The sequence below is a fragment of the Vicugna pacos genome, chromosome X (assembly GCF_048564905.1).
Source record: "Vicugna pacos chromosome X, VicPac4, whole genome shotgun sequence".
NCBI lineage: Eukaryota > Metazoa > Chordata > Mammalia > Artiodactyla > Camelidae > Vicugna > Vicugna pacos.
In genome coordinates this window covers 93502699-93528621 of record NC_133023.1, presented here as the reverse complement: position 1 = coordinate 93528621, position 25923 = coordinate 93502699, and the positions used below count along the sequence as shown (strand labels likewise).

Sequence of the window (25923 nt, the reverse complement as noted above, 5' to 3'; positions counted from 1 at the left end):
ACTGAGTTATGCACATCTGCCAAAGGTTAACATACTTCATTGTATAATATCAAAATATCGTATATTAATATTACCACATTTTCATCAAAAGACTTTAAGTATCATCAAGCTGTCAGTCTCATAGTGGAAGGTACAATTTTTCCCAAATTCTAATTTTTGCTTGATAGTGAAAAATTTTTTAATTTATTTTTATAGACTTTATTTTTCAGAGCCATTTTAGGTTTACAACAAAATTGAGAGGAACGTACAGATATGTCCCATACACCCCCGTCCCCACACACGCATAGCCTTCCCCATTATCGATATCCCTCACCAGAATTTGTTTTTTGTTTTTCTTTTTGTTTTTGTTTTACCAAGGATGCATCTACATTGACACATCATAATCACCCAAAGCCACAGTTTATCTTGGGGCCCACTCTTGGTGGTGTATATTCCAAGGGTTTGGACAAGAGTATAATGACATGTATCCATCAATGTAATGTCATACAGAGTATTTTCACTGATCTAAAAATCCCCTATACTCTGCCTATTCATGTCTATTCCTACTCCTCACCGTGGCAACCACTGGTCTTTTCGTTGTCTCCATAGTTTTTCCTTTTCCAGAATATCATATAATTAGAGTCATGTAGTATGTAGCCTTTTTCATATTGGCTTCTTTCACTTAGTAATATGCATTTACGATTCCTCCATGTGTTTTATGGCTGGACAGCTCATTTATTTTAAGTATTGAATAATATTCCACTATCTGGATGCACCAGAGTTTATTTATCCTTTTACCTACTAAGGGACATCTTAATTACTTCCAAGTTTTGGCAATTATAAATAAAGCTTCTATAAATATCCATGTGTAGGTCTTAGTGTGGATATAAGTTTTCGACTCCTTTAGGAAAATACCAAGGTGCAAGTTGCTGGATCAAGTGGTAAGGATATGTTTAGTTTTGTAAGAAACCGCCAAACTGCCTTCCCAAGTGGCTGTGCCATTCTGCATTCCCACCAGCGATATATGAGAGTTCCTTTTGCTCTACATCCTCGTCAGAATTTGGTGTTGTCACTGTTCCAGATTTTGAGCATTATAATACCCAAAAGAATTCTATGGCCATTCTAATAGGTGTGCAGTGGTATCTCATTTTAATTTGCATTTCCCTGATGACATATAATGTAAAGGATCTTTTCAAAAAGGTCTTTGGTATTAGGGTGGCTTCACAGAGTGAGTTAGAATGTATTCCCTCTCCTTCTATCGTGTGAATGGGATTGTAGAGAGTTGGTATAATTTCTTCCTTAAATGTTTGATAGAATTCAGCAGTGAACCCATCTGGGCTTGGTGCTTTCTGCTTTGGAAGGATATTTATTATTTATTCAATTTCTTTACTAGATATAGGCCTATTCATATCATCTATTTCTTCTTGTGTAAGCTTTGGCAAGACCATGTCTTTCAAGGAATTGGTCCATTTTATCTAGGTTATCAAATTTGTGGGCATAGAGTTGTTCATAGTATTCCTTTATTATCGTTTTAATTTCTTTTCATTTCTGATATTAGTAATTTGTGTCATCTCTTTTTTTTTCCCCTTAGCCTGGCTTTTTATATCACTGATTTTCTCTATTTATTTCCTGTTTTCAATTTTATTAATTTCTGCCCTAATTCGTATTATTTTCTTCTGCTTACTTGGGATTTCATTTGCTCTTCTTTTTCTAGTTTCCTAAGGTAGAAAGATTACTGATGTTAGAACTTCCTTGTTTTTAATGTATGCATTTAATGCTATAAATTTCCCTCTAAGCATTACTTTCACTGCAGCCCACAAATTTGGTAAGTTGTACTTTCATTTTCTTCTACTCTCCTTTGACCCATGTGTTATTTAGAAACGTGTTGTTTGATCTCCATGTATTTTGGAATTTTCCAGTTATTTTTCTGTTATTGATTTCCAGTTTCATTCCATTGTAGTCAGAGAGCAGACATAATATGATTTCACTGCCTTTAAACATGTTAAAGTGTGTTTATGGCCCAGAATGTGGTCCATCCTGGTGAATGTTCCATGTGCACTTGAAAAGAATGTGTATTCTGCTGTTGTTGGATGAAGTAGTCTATAGATGTCAATTATATCCAGTTGATTGATGGTGTTGTTAAGCTCCACTATGTTTTTACTGATTTTCTGCCTGTTGGAATCTGTTTATTTCTGAGAGAAGGGTGTTGAGGTCTCCAACTATGATAGTGGATTCATCCATTTTTTCCTGACAGTTCTATCAGTTTTTGCCTTATGTAGTTTAATGCTCTGTTTTTAGGCACATACACATTAAGAACTGTTATGTCTTCTTAGAGAATTGACCCCTTTATTGTTATCTAATGCCCTCTTTATCCCTGATAACTTTCCTTGCTTTGAAGTCTGCTCTGTATGAAATTAATACAGCTATTCTTGCTATCTTTTGATTATTGTTAGCATGGTATCTTTTTCTCCACCCATTTACTTTTTAATCTATATGTGCCTTTATATTTAAAGTGGCTTTCTTGTAGACAGTATATAGTTAGGTCGTGTTTTTTGATCCACTCTAACAATCTGTCTTTTAATTGAAGCATTCAGACCACTGACATTCAAAGTCATTATTTATGTAGTTGGATTAATATTTGCCATATTAATTACTGTGTTTTCTATGTGTTGCCCTTATTCTTTGTTCCTGTTTTTGTCTTCCACTCTTCTGCCTTTTGTGGTTTTAATTGAGGTTTTTATGCAATTCCATTTTTTTTCTCCTTTCTTAGCATATCGGTTATAGTTCTTTTTCAAACTTTTTTTTATTGGTTGCCCTGGAGTGTGCAATATACATTTACAACTAATCCAAGTTCACTTTCAAATAACACTATATCATTTCACAGATAGGGTGAATACCTTATAATAACAAAATAATCCCAATTCCTTCCTCCCATTTCTTGCATCATTCTTGTCATTTATTTCATTTATATATGAGCATGTATAATGATATATACATAAGATACATAAGCATACATAATCAAACACAGTTACTAGTAGTATTTTGAAAAAACTGTTATGTGTTAGATCAATTAAGTGTAAGGAAAAAAAGTTTTCATTTTTGTTTTGCCTTAACTTACTCTTTCTTCAGTGCTCTTCCTTTCTTCATGTAGATCAGAGTTTCTCACCTATATTATTTTTCATCTCTCTAAGGAACTTCTTTTAACATTTCTTGCGAGATGGTTCTACTGGCAACAAATTCTGTTAATTGTTGTTTGTCTGAGAAAGTCTTTATTTCTCCTTCATTTTGAAGGATGGTTTTTCAGATTACCCTCAGAATTCTAGGTTGGTGATTTTTTTCTGTTAACACTCTAAATATTTCCTTGCACTCTATTATTGCTTGCATTCCTAAAGAGAAGTCAGATGTGTCTTATCTTTGTTCCTCTGTAGGTAAGGTTCCCCTCCCCCCGCCCTAGCTTCTTTAAGGAAGTTTTCTTTATCTTTGACTTTCTATTATTTCAAAATTGTATGCCTACGAGGAGGGTTTTTTTTTGTGTTCTCCAAGCCTCCTGGATCTGTGGTTTGGTGTCTGACACTAATTTTGAGAAATTCTCAGTCATTATTATTTTAAATATTTCTTCTGTTCTTTTTTCTTTCTTCTCCTTTTGATATTCCAATTATGCACATGTTACACTACAAGTTGTCCCACAGTTCTTGGACATTCTATTCTGCTTTTTCTGTCTTTGTTCTCTCTGCTTTTAAGTTTTTGAGCTTTCTATTGATACATCTTATCTTCAGCTGTGTCCAGTCTACTAATAAGCCCATCAAAGTTATTCATTTTTGGTAGTTTTTTCTCTTTAGTATTTCTTTTTGGTTCTTTCTTAAGAGTTCTGTCTCTCTGCTGACACTGCCAATCTATCCTTGCATGCTGTTTACTGTATCCATTATTAATAAATCATAGTTGTTTTAAATTCCCAGTCTGATGATTCCGACATCCTGGCAATGTCTGGTTTTTGATGCTTGCTATCTCTTCAAATTGTCCTTTTTGCCTTTTATGCCTTATCATTTTTTTCTTCATAGCTGGAAATGATGTCCTGGTTAAAGGGAACTGCTGTAAATAGGCCTGTAATGATACGGTAGTAAGTTGTAGGGGGAGGGGAGGCATTCTATGGTCCTATGATTAGGTCTCAGTCTTTTAATGAGCCTATGCCTCTCAACTGTGAACCTCCCAACTTTTCTCAGAATTTTTTACTCACCCCCTCCCATTTGGTGGAACAGGATTGTTAGAGTGCGCTGGAGTTGGGTATGTCCCTTCCCCAGGTGAGTTAGGCTCTGAAAATATCCTGGCAGATCAGGCTTTGGTTAACTAGTTTCTCCTGAGGGCAGGCCTTATTAAGACAGAGTGCTCTGGTATCTTTCAATATGGCTTCTTCTCCCTTCCCCATGCTGGAAGCATGAGGGAATTTTTCTCATATGTTTACTATGGGAATCTGGTCAAGCTCCTGAAAGTAAATTTCACAGTTCTGTGCAGGTTCCCCTATGACTAGGTCCCTCTGGAGATTTTAACTTTCAAATTTATCTTCATTGAGCCTCTGGCAATTTGTCAGTAACAGTTCCGGTTTTTCCACCCCAGCACTGGGTCCCAAGGCAGTTTCTGCTCCTGAGTCTGCTCGGTAAGCCCTGACTCCGTGTATTTTTTTGTCTGTCTCTAATCTTGGTAGCACTGGTTTCTCTGCCTCCTGTTCTCTTACGGATCCAAGAAGAGTTGATTTTTCAGTCTGTTTAGCTTCTTACTTGCTTTTAGGATGGAGTGGTAACTTCCAAGCTCCTTACATGTAGAACTGAAAAGCCTGACGGTGCAAATTTTATCATTGGTTGCAAACACCATCCATTATTTTTCTTAAAGTAACAGGCGTACTTTGTTCCTTTCTAAGAAAATGCCTGCCAAATACTTAAGTTTGATTAACGTTAGTTTGTCAGTTTTTTAGCCCCCACAAATACTGGTCATGTGTGATTAATCAATAATATTCTGGGCTCCTGGTGCTGAGAAGGGATTGATGTTGCATAAAAAGTGTTAGGCACACATGCAGGGTTCTATTTTCAACTCCGAATCCATTTGTGGCAGTTAGAAATTAGTAAAATGCAAGCCTCTTCCACAAAAGGATTTTTAAAACCTGTCTCCCATCCCCTCAGCATTCATTGCCATGGACACAAGAAAACAGGTTAGAGACGGTAACCAGCAAGGATCGTACAACCCGCTGAGGCCCTGAAGAACAGAAGGGGATACTCTAGGTATCCCGGAACAAAGCAGCTCAGACTGTTGATGCATGAACAACGTGGGCCAACTCAACATGGTTCCCTTTCAGAGTGGGGACCCAGTCTCACCAAACCCTTTCACCGTCTTCCTGAAGTCCCCCTTTTAAAGAACCCCTCCAAGTATTACTTACAGCTAGCTAGCTACCTGACCAGCTGAGCCAGGATTCTAACACACGAAGCGGGCTGCAGACGGCAAGCGGTTCCCTCTTTTGGAATGAATGAGTCAGATTTCTGTCTGGAGGTGGGAGACACTGTAGTTTCTTCCATTATTTTATTTGATTCTCATGCTCCTGCCAGGTATGGCCGGCATTATTATCTCCGTTTTTCAGATGAGGAAGGTGACTTTGAAGGAAATTAAAAGACTTGTATAGAGTTATTGAAATGGAAAGAGGATGAGCTGGGACTGGAACCCCAGGTCTCCTGACTCCAAATTGTGTGCTCTTTTCACGATAATATAGTACTATAGTTCAACTTCACAGCAGACTCATGTGCAGGACATTAGTTCCTTTTCTTTTCTTTTTTCTTTTTTTGATTCCAGTTTATTTAAAGAGCCGACTTGAATGGGATGTTCGAACAATGGCACCTGACTTCTTAAAATAGCTTGATTCAGAATACATTACAGATTATTACTGAACTTTTATTTTAATGGTCAAGCAACTAATGATGAGTCACAGCAAATCTGTGAGGGAAAAAAAATGCTTACATTGTCACCAGCTCTGTTCATTATCCTCTGTGCTCTATATCCAGATCAATCAATAGTTAATTAATAATGATGTGCTTCCTTAAGTACACAGTTATAAATTAATTTAATGCTCATATGCATATTTTCTGTAGGAAAAATGAGGGGCGAATGCCTGCCATGCCCATCTCATTGTAAGAAAATGTATGTAATGATTACAAGCATATAATAAGAATGGTTTGCCCAGCCAAATGTTTGTTCATTTCTGTTAATCAGTATTCATTTGAGCTACTTCCATGCAGTTTGTGGAAACAGTGCAATCAGCTGAGTAGTGTGGCAGATTTAAATCAGTAATAAAAGCCCTGGGGAAATTAACAAGACAAAACATTAACCACAGACTAAACATTAACATATATTAGCATTTTTATTATACCTGTAGAATTGTTAAATGGCCATGGTTGCTACTCTTTAAAAGTTTATGTTGTGTATCACATAATTTCAATGTATGTTTTGTTTTAAAACTTTTAAGATTTAATTAAATGAAATTGAACAATGGTACAATACACAATTCAACAGAATGAACTGAAGTTCATTATTTGATTTTAACTGGAAATGTATGGAATTCCCACCCCACCCTACTCCCAGCCCGAAGGTACCCTAAAACAAATGCCATAGGTAATATTCCTCCAGAGTGGACTGTGGGATCAGAATTGATATTTAAATTGCATAACCATAGAGGAAGTTTTATTTTTAATTCTTCAGGGTTCTGATGAACCCATTGACGATCAAAGACTAAATTTATACTAGTTCTTCAACAACGGTTCTCAGGAAAGCACTCCTTGGGACCACAGTCATCAGCTGGATTCTAGCAGAAAAGTTTTTCTATAATTAAATAAAACTGAAAAGGTCCTCTAGAGATCCCCAAGTCTTGGCGGCCTCAGGTATCGCTCTTGAGAAGGAAGGAGTTGTACTGCTCGCTGAGCGGGACAGCCATCTTCCCCCTCCAAAGCTGTCAGATTTCCGAGGGCATTTTGATGCGGCCCTGGCTCTTCTCTGGTCACAGACTCACTGATGGGAACTTTTCTCTTTCTGCTTTGGCTTCTGCCTCTCCTTCCTCCCCTTCCCCGCCCTTCCGTTTATTATGGACCATATAAGTTAAAACACACAGACTCAACACACACACACACACAACTATTTTTTGAGAAAGAAAATGTAATGTCTTTCATTCATCTGATTTTTAAATTGAGAGCAAGATAGATCTGTTAGGACTAATTGAAAGTAGGAGAGTCAGAGATACTCTTTAATGTACTTGTCCGCCCCCCCCCCCATTTTCTAATCTTCTAGGCTATTATAACTAAAAAACTTAAACCTGTTATATTTTTGTAGCCGTAGGCTCAACCTGGAATCTCCATTTGAAGGAAAACGATGAAGAATATACTTGGGCCAGACATCAGAATAGACCTGGGTTAAATTGTAGGAGTTACAGATTTTGTAGCCAATCCAAGAATCTGACTTCAGGGGCCAGGGCCCAGGACATCCTGCAGGCAGCCAGCAGCAGGCTGGACCTACCTGAGAACCACCTTTCCCACATCCCACAGAACTTGGCGTCCAGTGCTTTAGTATGGTTACGAAATGACTCCTGCCTAGTAAAGAGTTTAAATCATTCCACTAGCCATACTGCCTGAAACTTAGGTTAAAATTGGATGTCAGTTTTCTGTTTACCATTAATAACGAGCCCTTCCTGGAGGTACATTTTTAAATTCTTCTTAAATCATTACCTTTCTCTGCTTATGGACCATGGAATGAGGCCACACCCAATACTGCGAAGCCCCAGAGTCTATCTTCTTGACAGAAATCCAAGGCATGGGGGAAAGATCAAAAACAAAAACATAGGTTTTAAAGTCCGACAGGTCTGGGTTCCAATCCCAGCTGTGCAGTTTACTAGCATTATGACTTTGCTTCAGTTTCCTTATCTCTAAAATGGGGTCAATAATACCTGCTCTGTATGCCTCAGAGGGTTGTTGTAGGACTCACTGGAGAGAATGAAGGGTGGATGTTGAAGTAATCGATGAAGCACTAGGCTGGGGTAAGGCAGTATGTTACAGATGTGCCATATCAGTATTGATGAGAAGCTTACAATATACTCTTTCTCTGCTCATTCATCTGGAGGGAAAGATCAAGTCTGAGTTTTTGGTCACTTGAGAGTTCCTAGAACCAGCAATGAATGGAGGCCTGAGAGTAAATACCGTTGGATTTTAACCAGTGGAGTATCTGCATTTGTTGACATGTCAATTACAGGGTGCATATGTGAGCTGCATCAAACCCAAAATGCTTTGCATGGTTTCCAAATCTTTGGTAACATACTCTAATTGGAAAGTAATTTCCCCCTTTTTTCCATAGGAGCCCAGAATAGAATATAGCACTTCAGATACCACATCTTCCTCTTTTGTTTGAGACTAGAGTTACAGGTGAAGTGAAGCTGTGGGACCAGGTCAAAGAGGAGAAAGGTGTGGGGGACACTTCCTGGTGTCCATGATAGCAGGGGCTCTTATGATAGCTTGCTGGGCCCAGCAGTGTATTCTCACGGATGTACAAAGCCAGTGCTTCAGGCCCCCGGTTAGAGAAGAATGGTGCTAAGGTTACTAGAATGACCTGCTGGCCTGGATACAGTCAGAGGCCCTGCCTTCTTATGTTTTAAGTCTTAGAACACCTCAGAGCACTACTCCTCCCCTGCCACAGGTTCTGGCACGTGAATAAAGAAAGGCATCATTAGGAATCACAGTTCATGGAAAACAAAAAGGTTTTCTGTTCCGGGTCTGTTGATAGAGACACTCACCTATCCAATAAATTCACTCCCACTAACTGAATTTAAAAGTAGCAGCATCCTTGACTAGGTACATTAGTCAGTGAAAGGAAATTGGATTGCACTTCTTATTTAAGAGCTTAAACTCCTGGACAGGACACTGATTTCTAAAATGCCACTTGGGAGGCTGGCTTCTTTAGCAAGTGCAGCTGGAGAATAAGACCCAGGTCTCGGAGCATAGCCTGATATTTCCCAAGTGTGAAGCTCAAAGGACCTCTTTAATGTGAATACTGCATCTCTTTGTAAATTATGTTTTCTTTTTGTGTCCGTTTCTCAAAATAAGCTCATAATATTCACCTACAGCTCACACAGTGTGGAGGTGAAAGATGTGGGGGGAAGGGGCCCAAAGGGGGGTCTACATTTGACAAACGCTTTGTATATGAGAAGAATTTGCTTCATGGTAGATTTGTGGAAGAAAATGCAGCCTGTCTGATAAGATGTGGCAGATTTCAGCTGGGGGAGTGGGTGTTGGCAGGGTACCATTGTTTGCCCCTTACCCCACACGGAGCCTTGGGAAGTCGGCTTGATAATGCCACATTGGGTGGCTTGGGAAGAAAGGTCAGACTGCAGGCTGGCGACATTCTCATTTGTTCTTAACCTTCCTACTTTTGCCTCAGCTGCACCCCTTTCCAGTACGTCGGGAGGGGCTCAAAACTTTAAAGTCTTGCTGGGGCCCAATTAGTATTCACTGATACAAAGGGTAGACTTTCAATAGGGAGGGAGATTTCACAGCTGTGGGTTGTAAGTAGGCAAGTTACTGTGAAAGAGGTGTGAGAGATTGTGAGTTCGGTGCTGGATTCGGAACAGGTGTCGGTCAAGACAATGTGTCCTGTGCTCCTGAATGTGCTAAGGCTATAGACCCTCACATTGACGTATGTTCCCAGACTCAGAAATAGATATTTATGGAGGGAAAATCAAGGTTTTTCCCATGAACGTTCACCTGCAGTTTCACAAAGAAGAAACATGTGTATGTCTATGGACATAATTTTATGATGCACAGTCTGCCCTCAGCTATTTGTCGCTGCATTATGTGCTTTGGAAGTGATTAGAACTTCCCAGTCCAGCCAGGCAGCCCCTAGTGAAAGCACCCTACCGGACTGCTGCCAAGAAGGGCAAGTTCAGAGAATGCAGATTCTTCATTTGAAGTTAATATTAACCCAAGTCAAATAGCATTATATAAACACATCCGAAAAATTCAGTATCATCATTCCAAAGCTAAATGGAATATTTTAAAGTGCCTGCACCTTTTGTTTCATTCCGTTTATCTTAATAGATAAACTGTTGAGAAGAGGTGGTCTGAATATCCTAATAGGTACAGTCTTTCATAAATGGAGGTGATGCTACTGCTGATTCTAGATTTTTTTTTCTAATTCAAGAATTTCTGTATGTATGGAAAACTTCCCAAAGCTATGCAAACTAGATGCCACTTACACCTTTATAAAGAGATAAATAACTTAGTGAATGTTATCGGGACCGTTTTCCGAAGTCCGGAAGCTGCGATTACCACACAGAGCCCACGGCCTGCCAGCGGAGGGGCGTGCCAGATCGGACACTAGGATTTTCCTTCAGTTCACCTCAACTGACTTGCCTTTACTGAGTGCCTAACAGTGTACAAAATCCAGTCTGAATTCCGTGGAGGTACAGAAGTGACAAAGATATAACCCCAGTCTTCACAAGATACTTCTGATGGTTTCTCCTGAAGGGTACAGTCTGTATATTATATTCCCTTTGGCTACATTTTTGAGAACTGGGAATTCTTTTTTGTTTTTCACAACATAGAATGTAAGCAGCTGGAAATCAAGCCTCGTCTTCCAGGGAGGTGATATTGCATAAGCTTTGAAGTCAGACAAACAGATTCAAAGTCAGACAGTGGATCCCCTGCCTGGTTGCCTTAGGCAAGTCACTTAACCTCTCTGAGCCTTAGTTTCCTCAGCTCTAAAGTGAGACTGTCTGAATCTGATTATGAATTGAAAAGCCCTTTTCCTTATTAAAATAACGCACAAAGAAACACAGCATAGCGTCTGGCATAAGGGAGATGTGTTAATATTCACACTTCTTTATATAGAAGTTCATTCAGGCTTTTGTCTGAAAGTGAAAAAAATAGCAGAACTACAAATAATTTAACCAAAGGAATCATTTAGAATTGAGATGAGAAAGCTGATACCATTTTTATCATTGCTAGATGAGTGCAAAAGAGCTAAGCTTTAAATTATAATATACCTGAAATGTATATAATTTTTTTAAAAAGCTAACAAAATGTTCAGAAGAATCAGAAGCACTTTGTGCCTAGGAGGTCATTCTTCTATTAACAGATGACTCTACACATCTCTCACGCACAGCCTCACTTCCTGCTCCGTTTCTTCCTAAACTTGGCAGTTCCCATTTGTGAAGTTCATACGTATTACAGCAAGTGCCCCTGGAAGGTATCAGTGCCATAAGTCCTGTGTAGAGGGGCCTCTCAAATGTGCACTTCACTATAGAAGAGAAGCATTTCCTCGGAGGAAATCTCTGAATAGAGCGCTCTAAGTGCCCCCGCCAGTCTTTAGCCTTTTCCACAGATGGTTCTTTGCCTTAAAAGCATATCACCTTTTTTGACTCCAGTAATAGCTTCGTTCTGCTCTTTAAAAAGAAATTGGGGAAGAAATTGAAGTGCGTTTCAGAATTTGTTTCTACTATCATATCTGTGAAAGTATCATATAATTATATTGCATTTCTTTTTTCAGGTTGGCAAGTTATGTGCCCATTCTCAACAACGTCAGTATAGATCTGCTTATTATCCTGAAGATCTGTTTATTGACAAGAAGGTATTAAAAGTTGCTCATGTAGAACATGAAGAAACCTTATCCAGCCGAAGAAGGTGAGAGGATTTTTTTTCCCCTCTATTTCAGCACACAATTAGCAATTGTGTTTTAAGGTCAAAAACCATTGGAGTGAAGCTTCTTAAATACATGTTATTTAGTTCTGAGTAGAGTGTTTGATTAATTAAATTCTATCATCTGTCAACGTTAAAGAAAAAAGATATTGCATTCTATCTAGGCCATATTTCAATGTAAATTTACTGTGTGTAAATATCCAGTACAGCAACATAAAGTGGAATAGACTTCTCTAGTCAAGATCTTTATTGATTAAATGAAACCTTTTCTGCCTGTGATCTGGTCTCACAATTCCATGGCTTGGTTTGTGGCTTCTCTCATTATTAACAGTGAGTCAGGGGTGAGTTCACCAAAGAGAAACTGGTAAGACACACTCATGTGTATACACACACACTGCACACACTACACTATAAGGATGATAAAATAAAGGATTTTGTTCCTATTCCTTAAGACAGCCGTGTAGGGACCAAATTCAAGTTTGTTTCTTATTCTCTTCATTCCTCCTCCCCCATCCAGATTCCCTCCTTCCCTATTCTAATTTCACGGTTACAGATAAGGGGTGGAAATTGGATGGTAAGCCCAGCACAAATCTAGGGGAATTGCCTTCCCCAAAAGGACTGCACAGGTAGCCAAGAAGAGCTAGACGTGAGTTCTGCCTCATGATGACTTTGAGGGGATTGGGAGCGATTGGCCTATGATGGAGAACGAAGAGATGAAATAAGTAGCATCTCAGATTTTGGCCAAATTATTCCACTCATATCCATTTACTACAGGAGATTTTGAAGTGGTAATTCTTAGTCATATATCACTCAGTTTGGAGTGAGAGAGAGCGGTTAGGCCACTTGAGAGATAGTCCTTACAAAGAAGCATCTCAAGAAATCCCATTTTCTTCTCTTTTGCTGACTTCGTAAGAAATTTCTGGTTTCCCTATAGCAGCAGTTTCGAAGTGTGATTTGGGAACTCAGGGAGTTTCAGAGACCCTTTCAGAAGGTCTGTGAGATCCTCCTTTTACTAACTATATAACTGTGTGAAGATGGGCTTTCTTCACACACTTCAAGACAATATATGGAAAAACATTAAATGTAGAAGCTAATGGGAGAATTTAGCTATCTCCTATTAAGCCAGGAAGTAAAGATATTTTGCAAAAATGCAAGAACAATACCACTTTTCTCACTTTTTTCATAAAAATGTTATTTGTGTTAACATGTAGAGACTCGTTAGTTTGAAATTAATAATAAATAAATTTTAAGATTTTTTTTCCCTGAGTTTCAATGTTTAAAACAGTAAAGGTCAATAGATATAGATCATGTAAACGAAAGCTCTCTGGGTCCTCAATAATTTTTAAGACCGCGAAGGAGTTATATTAGTTATCTGGTGGTATATAACAAGTTACTCCAAAACGTAGTTATTTAAAACAACAAACAGGTATTATCTCCCAGTTGCTGTCAGGAATTTGGGAGCAGCTTAGCTGGGTGGTCCTCAGTCTCACAGAAATTTCAGTCAAGTTGCTACCTGGAGCTGCAGTCCTCTGAAGTGTTGCCTGAGGCTGGGGGACCCACTTCCAAGGTGGCTCACTTACACGGTTAGCAAGTTACTGCTGGTTGTTGGAAGGCGGCCTCGGTTCCTCACCATGTGCCTCAGTTTCTTGGTTCCTCACTCACTCACAACATGGCCACTGGCTTCCCCAGAATGAGTCATTCCCGGAAGAGAGCAGCTGCGGTGTCTTTTACGATCTAGTCTTGGAAGTGACCTGTTGTCAATTCTGATACATTCAGTTGTTAGAAGTGAATCAGCAGTTCAAGTCCACGTACAAGGGGAAGGAAATTAAGCTCCATGTCCTGAAGGGAGGAATATCAAAGATTTTGTGGACATATTTAAAAACCACCACAAGAGTGTTGGCACCAAAATACTTGAGAACCATTTCCATATAGCATAGGGGTTGTTTGGGAAATTTCTGTATTTCTGGGAAGACAAAATTAGGCTCCCGGCCCTCTTTAGCCCTTGACTGTCCTTTGTCCATTGTTGTCCATTCCTTTCACTCTTGCCCAAACCACCTGAGGAATTAACCTCGCTTATTGGTCTTATTATTTTTTATTTTTATTTTTTATTACACTTATTGATCTTTATTAGAAACCCCTTGCATACTGCACTGAAGTAATTTATATAAACAATATATAAAATAAAATTGAAATTATAAGTTATATGTTGATTGATTATATTTATAGTATATTACACTAATAATATAATATAGAGTATTATCTATTTATATTTGTATAGTATTATTAACAAGATATTGTATTTATTGCTTTGTTCAACTCAGTAGAAATGTGGAAAACACATGTGCCAGAATGTATCCGGGGTATTGAAAATCAAGACACAGACTCTGCTTTCCAAATCAGTCTAATGTGGAAATAGACTTAAATACAAATAATTTCAAACCAGTTTTATAAGTGCAAAAGAATTTCCAGAGTCTATAAATGCAGCTTACAGGGAAAGAGAGAACCTTTGCCCAGGGAGCTACAGTGAAGGCTTCGTGGAGGATGTGGTATATGAATTTGTAACAGAATCACATGCAAAGCTTTTTCAAAGTAAAAACACTATTCCAGTCCCGTTTTGAGGTCATCCTGTCAACCGAGACATATTTGTAAGTAAATAGGAGTTTTATTAAGGCCTTCTGCCATGACTTCTCTCTCGGGCTCTTTGGGACCTATTCCTTTTGCCTTACCAGGGAGGTCTCTATGAGTGTGGATTCCTCCAGGCAAAAAAGAAACTGATAAATGAGTTCTTGGCTGAGCACCCAGACTTGGCGCTTTGTTCAGATTCATTTTTGAATTTGTTGCTAACCCCCAAAGAAAAGAAAGGATAGTAAGAAAAACTGCAAAGCCTGCAGATGAGTAAGTGGTGGTCAGGCAGGGCTCCTCTGAGTGTTGGGAACATGAGGTCACCCCATGATGTTTCTCATCCTTTTTGCAAACTGAAGCATGAGAGTCTGAGATGGAGCCCTTCTCTCTGAATTCCCTGGCAGAACAAGAAAACAAGACAACAGGAGTGTCTAATTTCATTTAACTCCCTCCAGTAGGCATTGTAAACCCTGTTAAGGGAGAGTGGAGAATTGGAAATTAAGATGATCTTTTGCTAAATGCACTCCCTGCCCCCACAGTCTGATGTTACTTGTTTTGGGGCTTGTTTTGGCAGTGTTAGTACCTGTATAAATTTCTCAGTATGTTCTGCACGGCATTTCACACCGTCCAGAAAAATATATGTGCCGCCAGCACCCTTCACACTTGTGCCCAAGCTCCAACCTCTGTGGTTAAAAATATGATAATTGGAAAGGAACCCTATTGTAGCATTCAGTCTGTGGAGGTTGTGAGCAAGCTGTCTGAATCTGATTATGAGTTGAAAAGCCCGTTGCCTTATTAAAATAACAACACACAAAGAAATGCAGGATTCTTTGGGTAGCATTCAGAAGTCATCTGTTTGTTTTGTCTGCCCCCAACTGGGTAGTTTGCAACACACAACTAATCTTAGGAGTAGCTTACTTCAATTTAAAGGCAATTTGATAGTCAACTGGTGGGTCTCAACATTCTTTTAAGATATTAATATTGAAAATATCTGTCATCAGATTTAAAACAGTGAGGGGAGGACAAGATGTGCAAGTACTACAAGCAGAATAAAAGAAATGATACTTTCACAGTCCTTCCCAACTCTAGTATTTTCAGCACATCTCCGATGGCAGCCTTTCCCTCCTTTGCCCTATTGAATGTCTCTTTCACCACTTCCCCTATGATGCTGTTTACCCTGTCATTTGTGCATCCCCCATAATTATAGTTTGGTATTTTACAACATGAACAATATCTTTCCCTTTTCTAAACACAAAATCTGTAGTTGAATCTAGTCCATTCAGCATCTGTATACCGAGCTTCTGGCCCAACTGCTAACCTGTGAGAAAGTCACATAGCCCCTCCACCCTGGTGAAATTACATCTATGTAGTCCAGCCTTCGCCGTCCTCTCCCCCTCCTCCCCTTCCCCCTCTGACTTGGTCTAAAGGGGCAATGGATTAGGTGACACTAGTAAATGACCTAGAAAGAAAAGAACAAAAGCCGATCTCAGCTCCCTGGTCCCAAATCAATGCTTACTCCCACTCCCTCTCAGACTGCTGCTCTGGTTTGCCTGGGCAGCTTTGTAAGTTCAGTGGTGCCTTCCACCCTCTGAACAAAACAACGAAGTGTGTACTGAGTGAATCAACGAGTTTTGGGTCTGGTACAAGTCATTCTGCCCTAAATAGGACTCTACTTCTTTCAACATTTGTCAACACCATCTATATGCTAAGCATTGTGTAAGGATTAGGCTCTGATGAATAGGAGGAGCTGCTAGCCTAGTTAGGGAGACAGACACACAAATCATTTTTATACGTTGGGGGGTGAGGGCCCAAACAGCTACGTACAAAAGAGTGGCAGCATCATAGATGGGAAAGTCAGCATGTCTCCTGCGGGAGTCAAGGAAGACTCCTTGGAAAAGGTAACTCCTGAGCTGGGCTTTGAAGGAAGAGTTGAAATTCAACAGATGGAGGAGGGAAGAGGGTGTTCCATGCAAAGGGGACAGTACGAAGAAAAGTATGGGTGAATCTCTGGAATGGGAGAAGATTATAGTTTGGGGTCAGACTGTGAAAGGCTCTCTGCAGCAGAATTCAGCCTGATGCAGCATCATTCCAGTTATAATTATTTTAGTTTATGTACTTTTCCATGTTTTCAGTTTTTTAAAAAATAATGAGCTCACATTATTTTATATTAAGAAGAAAAAAAAGATCCTTAATGATAAAGCAGAACAGTTCAGGATCTGTAGCCGGGGATGAAAGGCTGGTTTTACTTGCAGTGGTTTCCAATTAGTGCTGCTTTGATGCCTGCCCAAGCAAATCATTTCAAGAAAGCAAAAGGAATCCCCTCCCCCAAAACCCAAGAAGGGGACGTTCCTCCTGAGGATGGTGGGAGCCCTCCAGGGAAGATCACGTGCACCAGCCGCAGTATTTCAAAATGGCTCGTGCATGCAAAGGGGTCCTGTTCTTTAGTTCCACATTTAGCTCATTGAATGGAAACTTCTAAGAGACTTTTTCCTGAGTAGACTGCTGTAAGCAAGCATTGGGCTTGTCTTAAGTGAGTGGCTCCCCTATTTATATGTCAGATGGTATGTTTGGCATGTGTGCATGAGAGTAAAGTGGAATTGGAATCAAAGGACATTCTCTTCAATCAGATTGTTTTTCCCATCAGGGGCAACTAATTGTCCAAACTTTCTATCCTCCTCCCCCCCCCCCCCCCCCCCCGCCCCAAGACAATTCAGTTGAGCAGACTGCCTTATTTAGTTCATGGGTGGAGATTCTTTTGTTGTCTGTCATGGGCTGCTAACACAAAGAAAAGAACTCTGGACTGAGTCGTACATGGGTAATTAACATGTCCCTTAATTTAGTTTCAGGTATCTTTCTTTAAAGAGAATAATAGAAATAGTCAACTCACCTCCTTTTAAAATTATAAGCAGGGGGATAGGAAGCTCTGTTTAAGAAAAGATAAAATACACGTAATTCCCATGCCAGAACAAGTTTAGGAAGGAGTGACAAAGAAGAGGAGAAATCAGAGAGGCCCGGTAAACTCCTGTCACGCCCGCCGCTTTCAGGGCTGTGGTGTCAGAGGACACTATTACCTGTCTCCGCTCTCTTTTGAAAAGTTCATTAACTCTCCAACAGTTTAGAAAGTCTTCTACCCTGAAAAATAGATCTGGATTTCTTTAAAGTTTCTTTGGAAACCGAGATTTCTTTTCTCTCAGTATTTAGAAGGTTTTGTGCGAAGGAATGGCTTGCACTGTATGCAACACTGCATTCAGGGATGTAAAAGTATCAGCCCGTTTGCTAGACATGCTGGAGCTCGGCTCCTTGTTCTCCCGAAGGTGGCTGCTGCCTCCCCCCACATGTCCTGGGAATAATTTGAGAACCAGCATTTCCCTTATTCTGCGGTTCTTTTCAAATCAAATCCACCTTGGATTTTAGGTGGCTTCTCATGGGAATAATACACACTGAGAACCAAAAAGAATTAAGTGAAGAAACCTATCAAGAAGAATAAGTTTTAGAGAAATAAACATAATAAGTTTATTGGAGAGGCAAGTCTAGAAAGGAAATAGATCCAAATATTAACAGTGACCATCTCTGGCTGGTAGGACTAAAGCTAGGGGTTTTTTTTTTTCCTTTCTGCATTTCTATATTTTATAAATTCTCCAGAGTGAGCATATATTTCTTTTACAATGAGGGAAAAAAACAGACTTCATTTTACAAGATGAAGGAAGAAATAGATTTTAACCACTTTTATAGCTCTTGTAGCACTGAAGTTGCAGCTCATACAAATTTCTTTTCTCACTCCTCACCCCTGCCTTATTCCCCAGCTCTTGTGTCTCCTTCCACTGTTCCAAGGACTCACTCTCTCTCTCTCTCTCTCTCTCTCTCTCTCTCTCTGACAAAGCCTCTCTTCCTGTGAGACGTATTTCACCTCTTCTCTACCCTTTATTGGAGTTATATGTCAATAACCATTTTATTGAGTTATAATCCACACACCATACAATTCATTCATTTAAAGTGTATAATTCAGCTCTTTTTAGCATATTCACAGAGTAGCGCAACATCACCACAGTCAATTTGAGAACATTATCATCACTTCAAGAAAAAAATCCTATAGCCTTTGGCTATCATTCCCCAATTCATCGCCCCAGCCCTAAGCAACCACCAATCTACTTTATGTGTCTGTAATACAATTTACCTCTACTGGACATTTCACATAAATGCAACCATATAGCGCGGGGTCTTTCATGATTGATTGCTTTTACTTAGAATAATGTTTTCAAGGTTCACCTATGTTGTGGCATGCGGGAATACTTTTTTCTTTTTAAGACTGAATAATATTCCATTGTATAGAATATGTATTTGTCCACTCATCAGTTGATGAACATCTGTCTTGTTCCACCTTTTGGCTATTAGTAGTACATGTGTAAGTACATGTACTTATTTGAGTACTTGTTTTTAATTATTTGGGGTATATAACCTAATAGTGGAATTGCTGGGTCATGTGGTAACTCTATGCTTAACTTTGTGAAGAATCACCGAACCATTTCCCACAGTGGTTACACGATTTTCCATTCCCACCAACAGTAGAGGGGAGGGTTCCAATTTATCCACATCTTTACTAGCCCTTGTCTTTTTTATTATAGTCACCTTAGTGAAGTAGTATCTTACTATGTTTTAAAAAAAATTTTATTGAAGTGTAGTTGATTTACATTGCTAGTTTCAGGTGTACAGCAAAGTGATGTTTTGATTTGCATTCCCCTGATCATTAAGCTACCTTTTTAAACTCTTCTTCACCTTGGCCCAGCCTTCCGTGTCTGATGCTCCACATTGGATTCTTCGACACAAATCCCTGTGAGGGCCACCGCCACTTTCCTACCAAGCAAAGACACCATCCAAAAACTGCTGTACCAGATTAGTCCGTGATTTACTCAGCCCAGTACCTCTCTAGTCTTTGAAAAAGAATAATAGGAAGAATATCTGGGGAGAGAACATGGCTGTACTTTTTAATACCCATCTTATAAGATGAAGGATTATTTATCTTGTGCATATAAAATTATCTGGAACTTGAAAAATACTTCATTATCTTGCATTCATAAATTTATTTGGAATATAATATATATATTTCATATATATAATATGTTTGTTTACATTCTATAGGCTCATAATAATGGAAATAAATTGCCAAACATTATGTGGAGGGATTACTGTGTGCCAGGTACTATGCTAAGTGCTTCACATACATTATCTCATTTAATCATCACAGCAACCTATCATTTGCTTCATTTTACAGATAAGAAACTAAAGCTTAGAGAAACTTAGAATCTACATAAGGTTTTAAGGGGCTGTTGTGAGAATCTAGCCATCATTATAGCATAGTGACTGAATGAAACTGTCTTCTAAACTCATAATAACTAATTCAGAAACAAATTTTTAAAACTCAGTCTCTTCCTAGGTCCACCCTGCATGTCCTCTGTAGGTAATGGGTACTCAGTAAAGTAGGATGGTGTTTTCGTTTTCCCAGCTTAACTTGTTCAAGTTTCAATGAGAGCCCCCTGAGTTCTAGAATGTGATGACCCAGACTGTGTTAACGTTATTCACATTCTTTGTGGTTTTCTTAGACTTTTATCTTGACCCCACCAAGTCGTATGTATCCTTTCGTACCGGGGTGGGAGGTCTTATGTGTCGCCCAGCCCTTCCTCCCTTTGATGTTCAGATAGACCCTCTGAATCTTCTCCAGTTTGTCAGTGATCTTTCTGATCAGACAAGAAAAAAGCTGCAAGAGCTGAGAGGCTGGAAGAAGTTCAGAGTGCTAACATTTGTTTGTTTTTACCTTCTAGGGAAGTCAAACTGGAAGGCTTATCTATGAGTTCAATTTTTCTTGCCACGTGCTATGTTAGTGAGAGAGGGTTTGTAGGTAGGAGGAGGCCTAAGGGGGACTCTTTCACTAAAGGGAGGGCCACCCCTTCCCCTAGATGAATGGCCATATTCCATTTCGTCGTGGAATGGGGGAATTACTCAGCCTCAGCCTTTAGTCTTTCAGTTTCCACTCTTGGGAACTGTATTATTACCTTGTAAAACAGAGCATTTCCCCTATTAGCGTTAATTGAACCCATCTTTTTCCTCTGTGAGAAACTATAATGTTGACTTTTATTTTCAGAGCCCTGTATTGAGCCTCTTCACTTTGGAGATTGACGGCGCTCAGCCCCTAGCAGTAGGCTGTTAGAGGGTCTGAGCATAGCAGGAAGCCACTGCTGGGGCATCATGAGTTGCCTGTGTCTCCCTAACTTTTCTTGAGTTGTTCTGTCCGTCACCCTGGCTTTACTGTGATCCGACCTTTGTGAAGATGTGCTGAGTATTGTAAGGTCTCTCTCTCTCTCTCTCTTAATCATTAGTTGAAATGAATTGTTTTATGGTCATAAAGTGGAAAATGGCATTAAATGCAAGAAAGAATTTCTACCAGTCTTCCTCTTTTGGCCAGACCTGAGAACAACCCCCAGAAGGTATTTCTGAGCTCTGGACTCCCACCAGTGTCCAAATGAGATTCAGACCTCTAGCTCCTCCAGAGGCCTATATATCAGGTTAGCCCATTCTTAACCTGGAGACAATATTGAATCATGGCCAGCAAATTCCCTGGCCAGAGTCTGCAAAAACTTCATAGAGACTTAAGATGGACTTGGATCTGTATGAGGTACTCTTTAATTTCCTTTCTACCAAGAATATTGCTTTAGAAAATAATGTATTTTATTTTCGTTTGTTTACCACTGGATAGCTATTGCATAGATATTTTAATATTTCTTTATAATCACATCCACTTGTCTCCAGTCAATAGCATCTTATTTTATGTGTCCACATACATCTAAAATAAGACAATAGACCAGAAATTCTGCTGGGTATTTGTGTGTTTTTGTGTGTGTTTATACATATTTGAATACATAATATGCTCTCTGTCTCTCTCTCCCTTTCCCTCTCTCTCTCTCTCTCTCTCTCACACACACACACACACACACACACATATAGCATAAAAGCCAAAGCAAATAAATAATAAAATATGCTAGGACCCCTCCCACTCCCCCATAGGAACCACAATATACAAACAAAAAATGAACTCTTCATCCTCTAGCAGATGTGAGTTTCTCTGACTGTATTGTCAGGAGAATTTCATAGAGCTCATACTGCTCTGAGCACCCTGTGATTCTGATCGGCAACTATTAGCCAGAGCGTCTATGGAAAGGGGCCATCTCTAGGGTAATAGCACTGTAAATCACAATCAATGCACTCAGTTACACTCAGAAACCAAAAGATAGGCACCGCTCCAGCGTGCCTTGTAATCAGCACCTTAGAGAATGTAGGTAACAACATCGGAACAAAAATTGGAAGCTGAACGTGTTAGAAAATGGATGCTGGAATTAAATCATCCTTCTCATAGGAACAGCACCTTATATGACAGGCAACTTGTGTTTTTCTAATATCATTTTATTGATTAAAAAAAACCCTAAATTGTGGCCTTGTAGCCAAGAATGCCTTTAAAAATCATTTATTGCTCTAATCAGCCTGGCAGAGCCTTTCTGTCATGCTGATAAGGAAATTAAACTTTCCTCATACTGGGTTTACTTGCATCTTATGCACAGATGTTTTGTTTTTCTTCCAGGGAACTAATTCAGAAGTTGAAGTCTTTCATCAGCTTCTACAGTGCTCTGCCTGGCTACATCTGCAGCCACAGCCCTGTGGCCGAAAACGACACTCTTTGCTGGAACGGACAAGAACTCGTGGAGAGGTAATCTTTTTTGAATGTTAGCTGAGCAGTATTTGAGAAATAATCATCATGTGTTCACCTCAGAGTTAGTTATGTCTTCTCTCCATTAATTTCATGAGAAAGATTCCAGAAAAGACTTACACAGGAACATCCATGACATGGCCTATAACTTATAGCCCTCAGAGAATTTGCAAACTTTGAAGCACATAGAGAACTGTGCGTTCAGGAGTATTTTACAGAGGACAAAACAAACAACTCTTTTTTTTTTTTTTTGGTCTTTGGCTTCTGTCTCCTCATGTGGGTCCTTACTGATTGATTGATTTGGATAAATCATATTTATACTAACAGCTATCATTTATTGACTGTTCACTGAATATTAAGCACATGCTAAGGGCTTGTACATATTAACTCTTTTTATCCCTACACCAATCCTATGAAATAGCATTATTTCCTCCCATTTTACAGATGAGGATGGAAAGAAAAAAAGGGGGAGGGAAGGAGAAGTACCATTTCACAGCAATTTGACTGAAACATTGGCCCATTTGAGTGTTTGTTAGTATAATCTGTGCTAACATTTGTCATCTGTGAAAAATTTACTTATCGCTGGAAAGGAAATAATACATATTCATTTACTCAGCAAATATTTACTGAGTGTTTTCTAAGTGCCAGCCATGTTGAAGTGAACATAATGAGCAAATTTTCCTGTCCTCAGGGAGCTTTCATTTCTAGTGGGCTAATGGCACCCCTAACCTCCATTGCTTTGCACGTGTCAGGAAGAGCTTGCAACTAAGGAATTCAATCAGGAGGGCAGGATGCTTAGGAAAACACATCAAGCTGAAGAACACGCTTTCAGAAATGTTTGTGCAAGGGGTAGCAAGTTGTAGAGGGGAATACAGAAGAGACCTGGATGCCAGTTCTGAATCTTTCACTGATTAGTTGTTTAATGTAGGGCAAGTGACTTAATCCCTCTGGACCTTGGTTTCCCCATTTGAAAAATGAGATGGTTGGATTAGGGCACCTCTAGCTCTGACAGGCTGTGTGTTTTGTTTCCTTATTGATTTATTCATTCATCCACACCTTTAACACTTCTGTTTTGAGATACTACGTGTTAGGCACCAAGCTAGGTGCTAGGGTTATGAGGATGAACATGATAGGCAGGTTACTTGCTTGGAGGAGCTTACAGTCTAGTGAAACCCAGTATCTGGATGTAGGATAGTTAATCATGATGCTAAATGGAATCAATTAGCAGTGTAAGGTCACGGACAGAGGAAAGCTTTCGAGCCAGATGAACTTGGGTGTGCATCTCCGTTCTGCTACTGACTGCGTGTGGCCTTGGGTGAGTCACTTCACCTAGAAAGTCTTCAGGTCCTCCTCTCTAAGGAAAGGGCACCTCACAGGGTTGTTGTAACTAGTAGGTGAGGTGAGGCCAGAAATGTGAAGCCCCCAGCAGACTGGCACATACTGCGAGCTCAATCATGTTACATCTCCTCTTTCTCTCTCCCCCACCCACCCCCTCATCTTCCCAACGCAAGGTAAAGCACATGCTTGTTTCTCAACTAAGCTTTTTACTGACCTGGGACAATGAGAATCAGGTGCTAATGACACCGAGGTTGCTTGCTGAGGCACTGAACTTGCATGGAAAGAGACTTCCCTCTAGGAAATATGAATCAGGCCTGGGGGATTAATGGCCCCAGGCAGGCCACTCTACTCTGGAGAAATAGATTAATGTTTATTAACCTAAAAGCTCTATCAGGTACTAAGTAGAATCATGAAAATGTACCTGTTATGACATATTTGTTTAAATTATCAAAGAAAAGCCCATTGGTATTTGGCTTTATAAAAAGCAGATGCTTTAAAACAGGTATAAACGATACAACATTTTAAAAAGAAAATGCCTACAGGTGATATATGTGGTTCTTGCATAAACCTAATGAGAAACCATCCCAGTCACTTACCCACTGGTGTATTAATATGGTGAAAAATGAGCAATTCCTGAAGACTCATTTCTTTTAAGCAAGATATCTTCTAACTTTTGATGAAAAAGGAAAATTTAATTTACAGTGTATTTATTAATGTAATCATTCATTCATTTATTTAAACATTTAACAAATATTTGAGCACCTACTATGTATCAAGCACTAAAATCGGTTTCTTCGTTGTTGTGATTGGTTAGAGCAAATGTTGTAACCCCACTGGATGTATCTTCTGATAGACCAGATGATCTAGTTCTAGTTAATCCAAAACGATTTCTTCTCAGGCCTGTGTTTTTTGAATTGATGGGATTTTTAAAATTGGATTTTACTCATATAAACTACTTCATGTTCAGTGTACTTTCATGAAAGATGTTGTCCTGAAACCAAGAAAGTCCTCTTCTATCAAATGGTGGAATCCAAAGCCTGATTGAATGAGTCCAAAAGTTAACCAAACACAGTTTTGCACCATAAAAATAACTCTGTTAAACTTAATGTTTTTTTTGTTTAATTTGCTAGCTTTTAATATCTTTGAGTCTTGAATAAAATAATAGAATATTGTAATATGGAGAAAATCCAAAATTCCAAACTCCTGTTTGTAGTTTGGAAAAATCCATTTTTTCAAAACAACTTTTACTGGTGATATATACCATCCAGGAGATGAAGGAAGGAAGAGCAAGGAGGAGGGAAGGAGGAAGGAAACCAAACATATTTGTACACAGAATAAGGGTCATGTAATCCAGGCAGTGACTCTTCCTTGGTTTGTAACCTTGGGCTATAATCAACCTGTACTTTAATTCCTGACCTAATGCAACGATGGGACTAGGGAATAGTGTCAAACTAGATTTTGTAAAAATTACTCAGGAATATACATTTAATTATATGAACTTCTGTAGCCGGAGGACACGTGTGCCCTCTATTTGCACCATTTATAAAGATTAGCTTTGTGCTGTGTGTCTCATCTATAGTTAAATCCTCTTTCCAGAGCTTTTCATTGAATTTCTCATTTAATTTTGTCGTATGTATCAGTTGCCACTTCATATTGTCAAATGGGTTGTGACTTTGTTATCTTTATAGATTGGGTTTGTGTTCCTTTGAAAATGTTTCAGTTAAGAAAATTTATGAAAATCAAAGACGCTGAAAGAGAACAAGACTTGTCAGTGGAGACATCTGATTAAAAAGACCATATTGACGTTGAAGAAAATACTGATCATTATCCACGTTAGCTGGGATATCATAGCTGTTTTTTCCCTCCTGCTATGTACAGATGTACAGATCTCTCAACTTTTTTTTTGGTTTTATAATTTTGTTTTTATTGAAGTGTAGTTGATTTATAATGTCGGTTTCAGGTATACAGCAAAGCGATTCAGTTATACATATATCTACATATAGATACATATATTTTCATATTCTTTCAGATTCTTTTAAAGCATCAAGGAAGTCATTGTCTCCCTAAATAAGGTCGTATTTCACATCCTTTCAATTTTTTTTCTCTTGTGAATAAAACTAATTGAACTTTGCAGGAAACGAATGTTTTCACAGATCTAGTCTCAGGGAGTACCACGTAAGCATCATTTGTCCTCACCTGCCCTCCACCACCACCCTGTCTTGGCTTGAGATAACAATGGCTTCTAGGATTTCATGGAGAAATCTTCAGACTAGCAAGCTTGGCTCGTGTGAGGTACCCTCCTGCATGTGAGCCACTATGTAACACTATGTAACAGGCAAAGATTTCCTACAATTGCCAAAGGCAGAAAATCCTCCATCTTTTGCTTTTGTAGAACTACAGGGAATTTCAGTCAAAGAATCCCTGAGACCAAGAGAAAAATGAAGGAGCCCATGGATGTAAGCTTAATACTGGGCTTAACCACAGCTAAGCGGCACTGAAAACGCCTATATGAAGAGTGAACAA

The 25923-nt window shown here is 39.2% G+C and overlaps 1 protein-coding gene across 2 annotated transcripts in view; it reads left to right on the top strand.

The window, feature by feature from the left end:
* GPC3 (glypican 3) overlaps positions 1–25923 on the top strand; it is a 371189-nt gene that overhangs the window by 226075 nt on the left and 119191 nt on the right. For both annotated transcript variants that reach the window (XM_015249283.3, XM_006215969.2), the window contains 2 exons: positions 11539–11672; positions 21937–22062. In XM_015249283.3, the coding sequence (XP_015104769.1) occupies positions 11539–11672; positions 21937–22062 (260 nt within the window). The remainder of the gene's footprint in view (positions 1–11538; positions 11673–21936; positions 22063–25923) is intronic.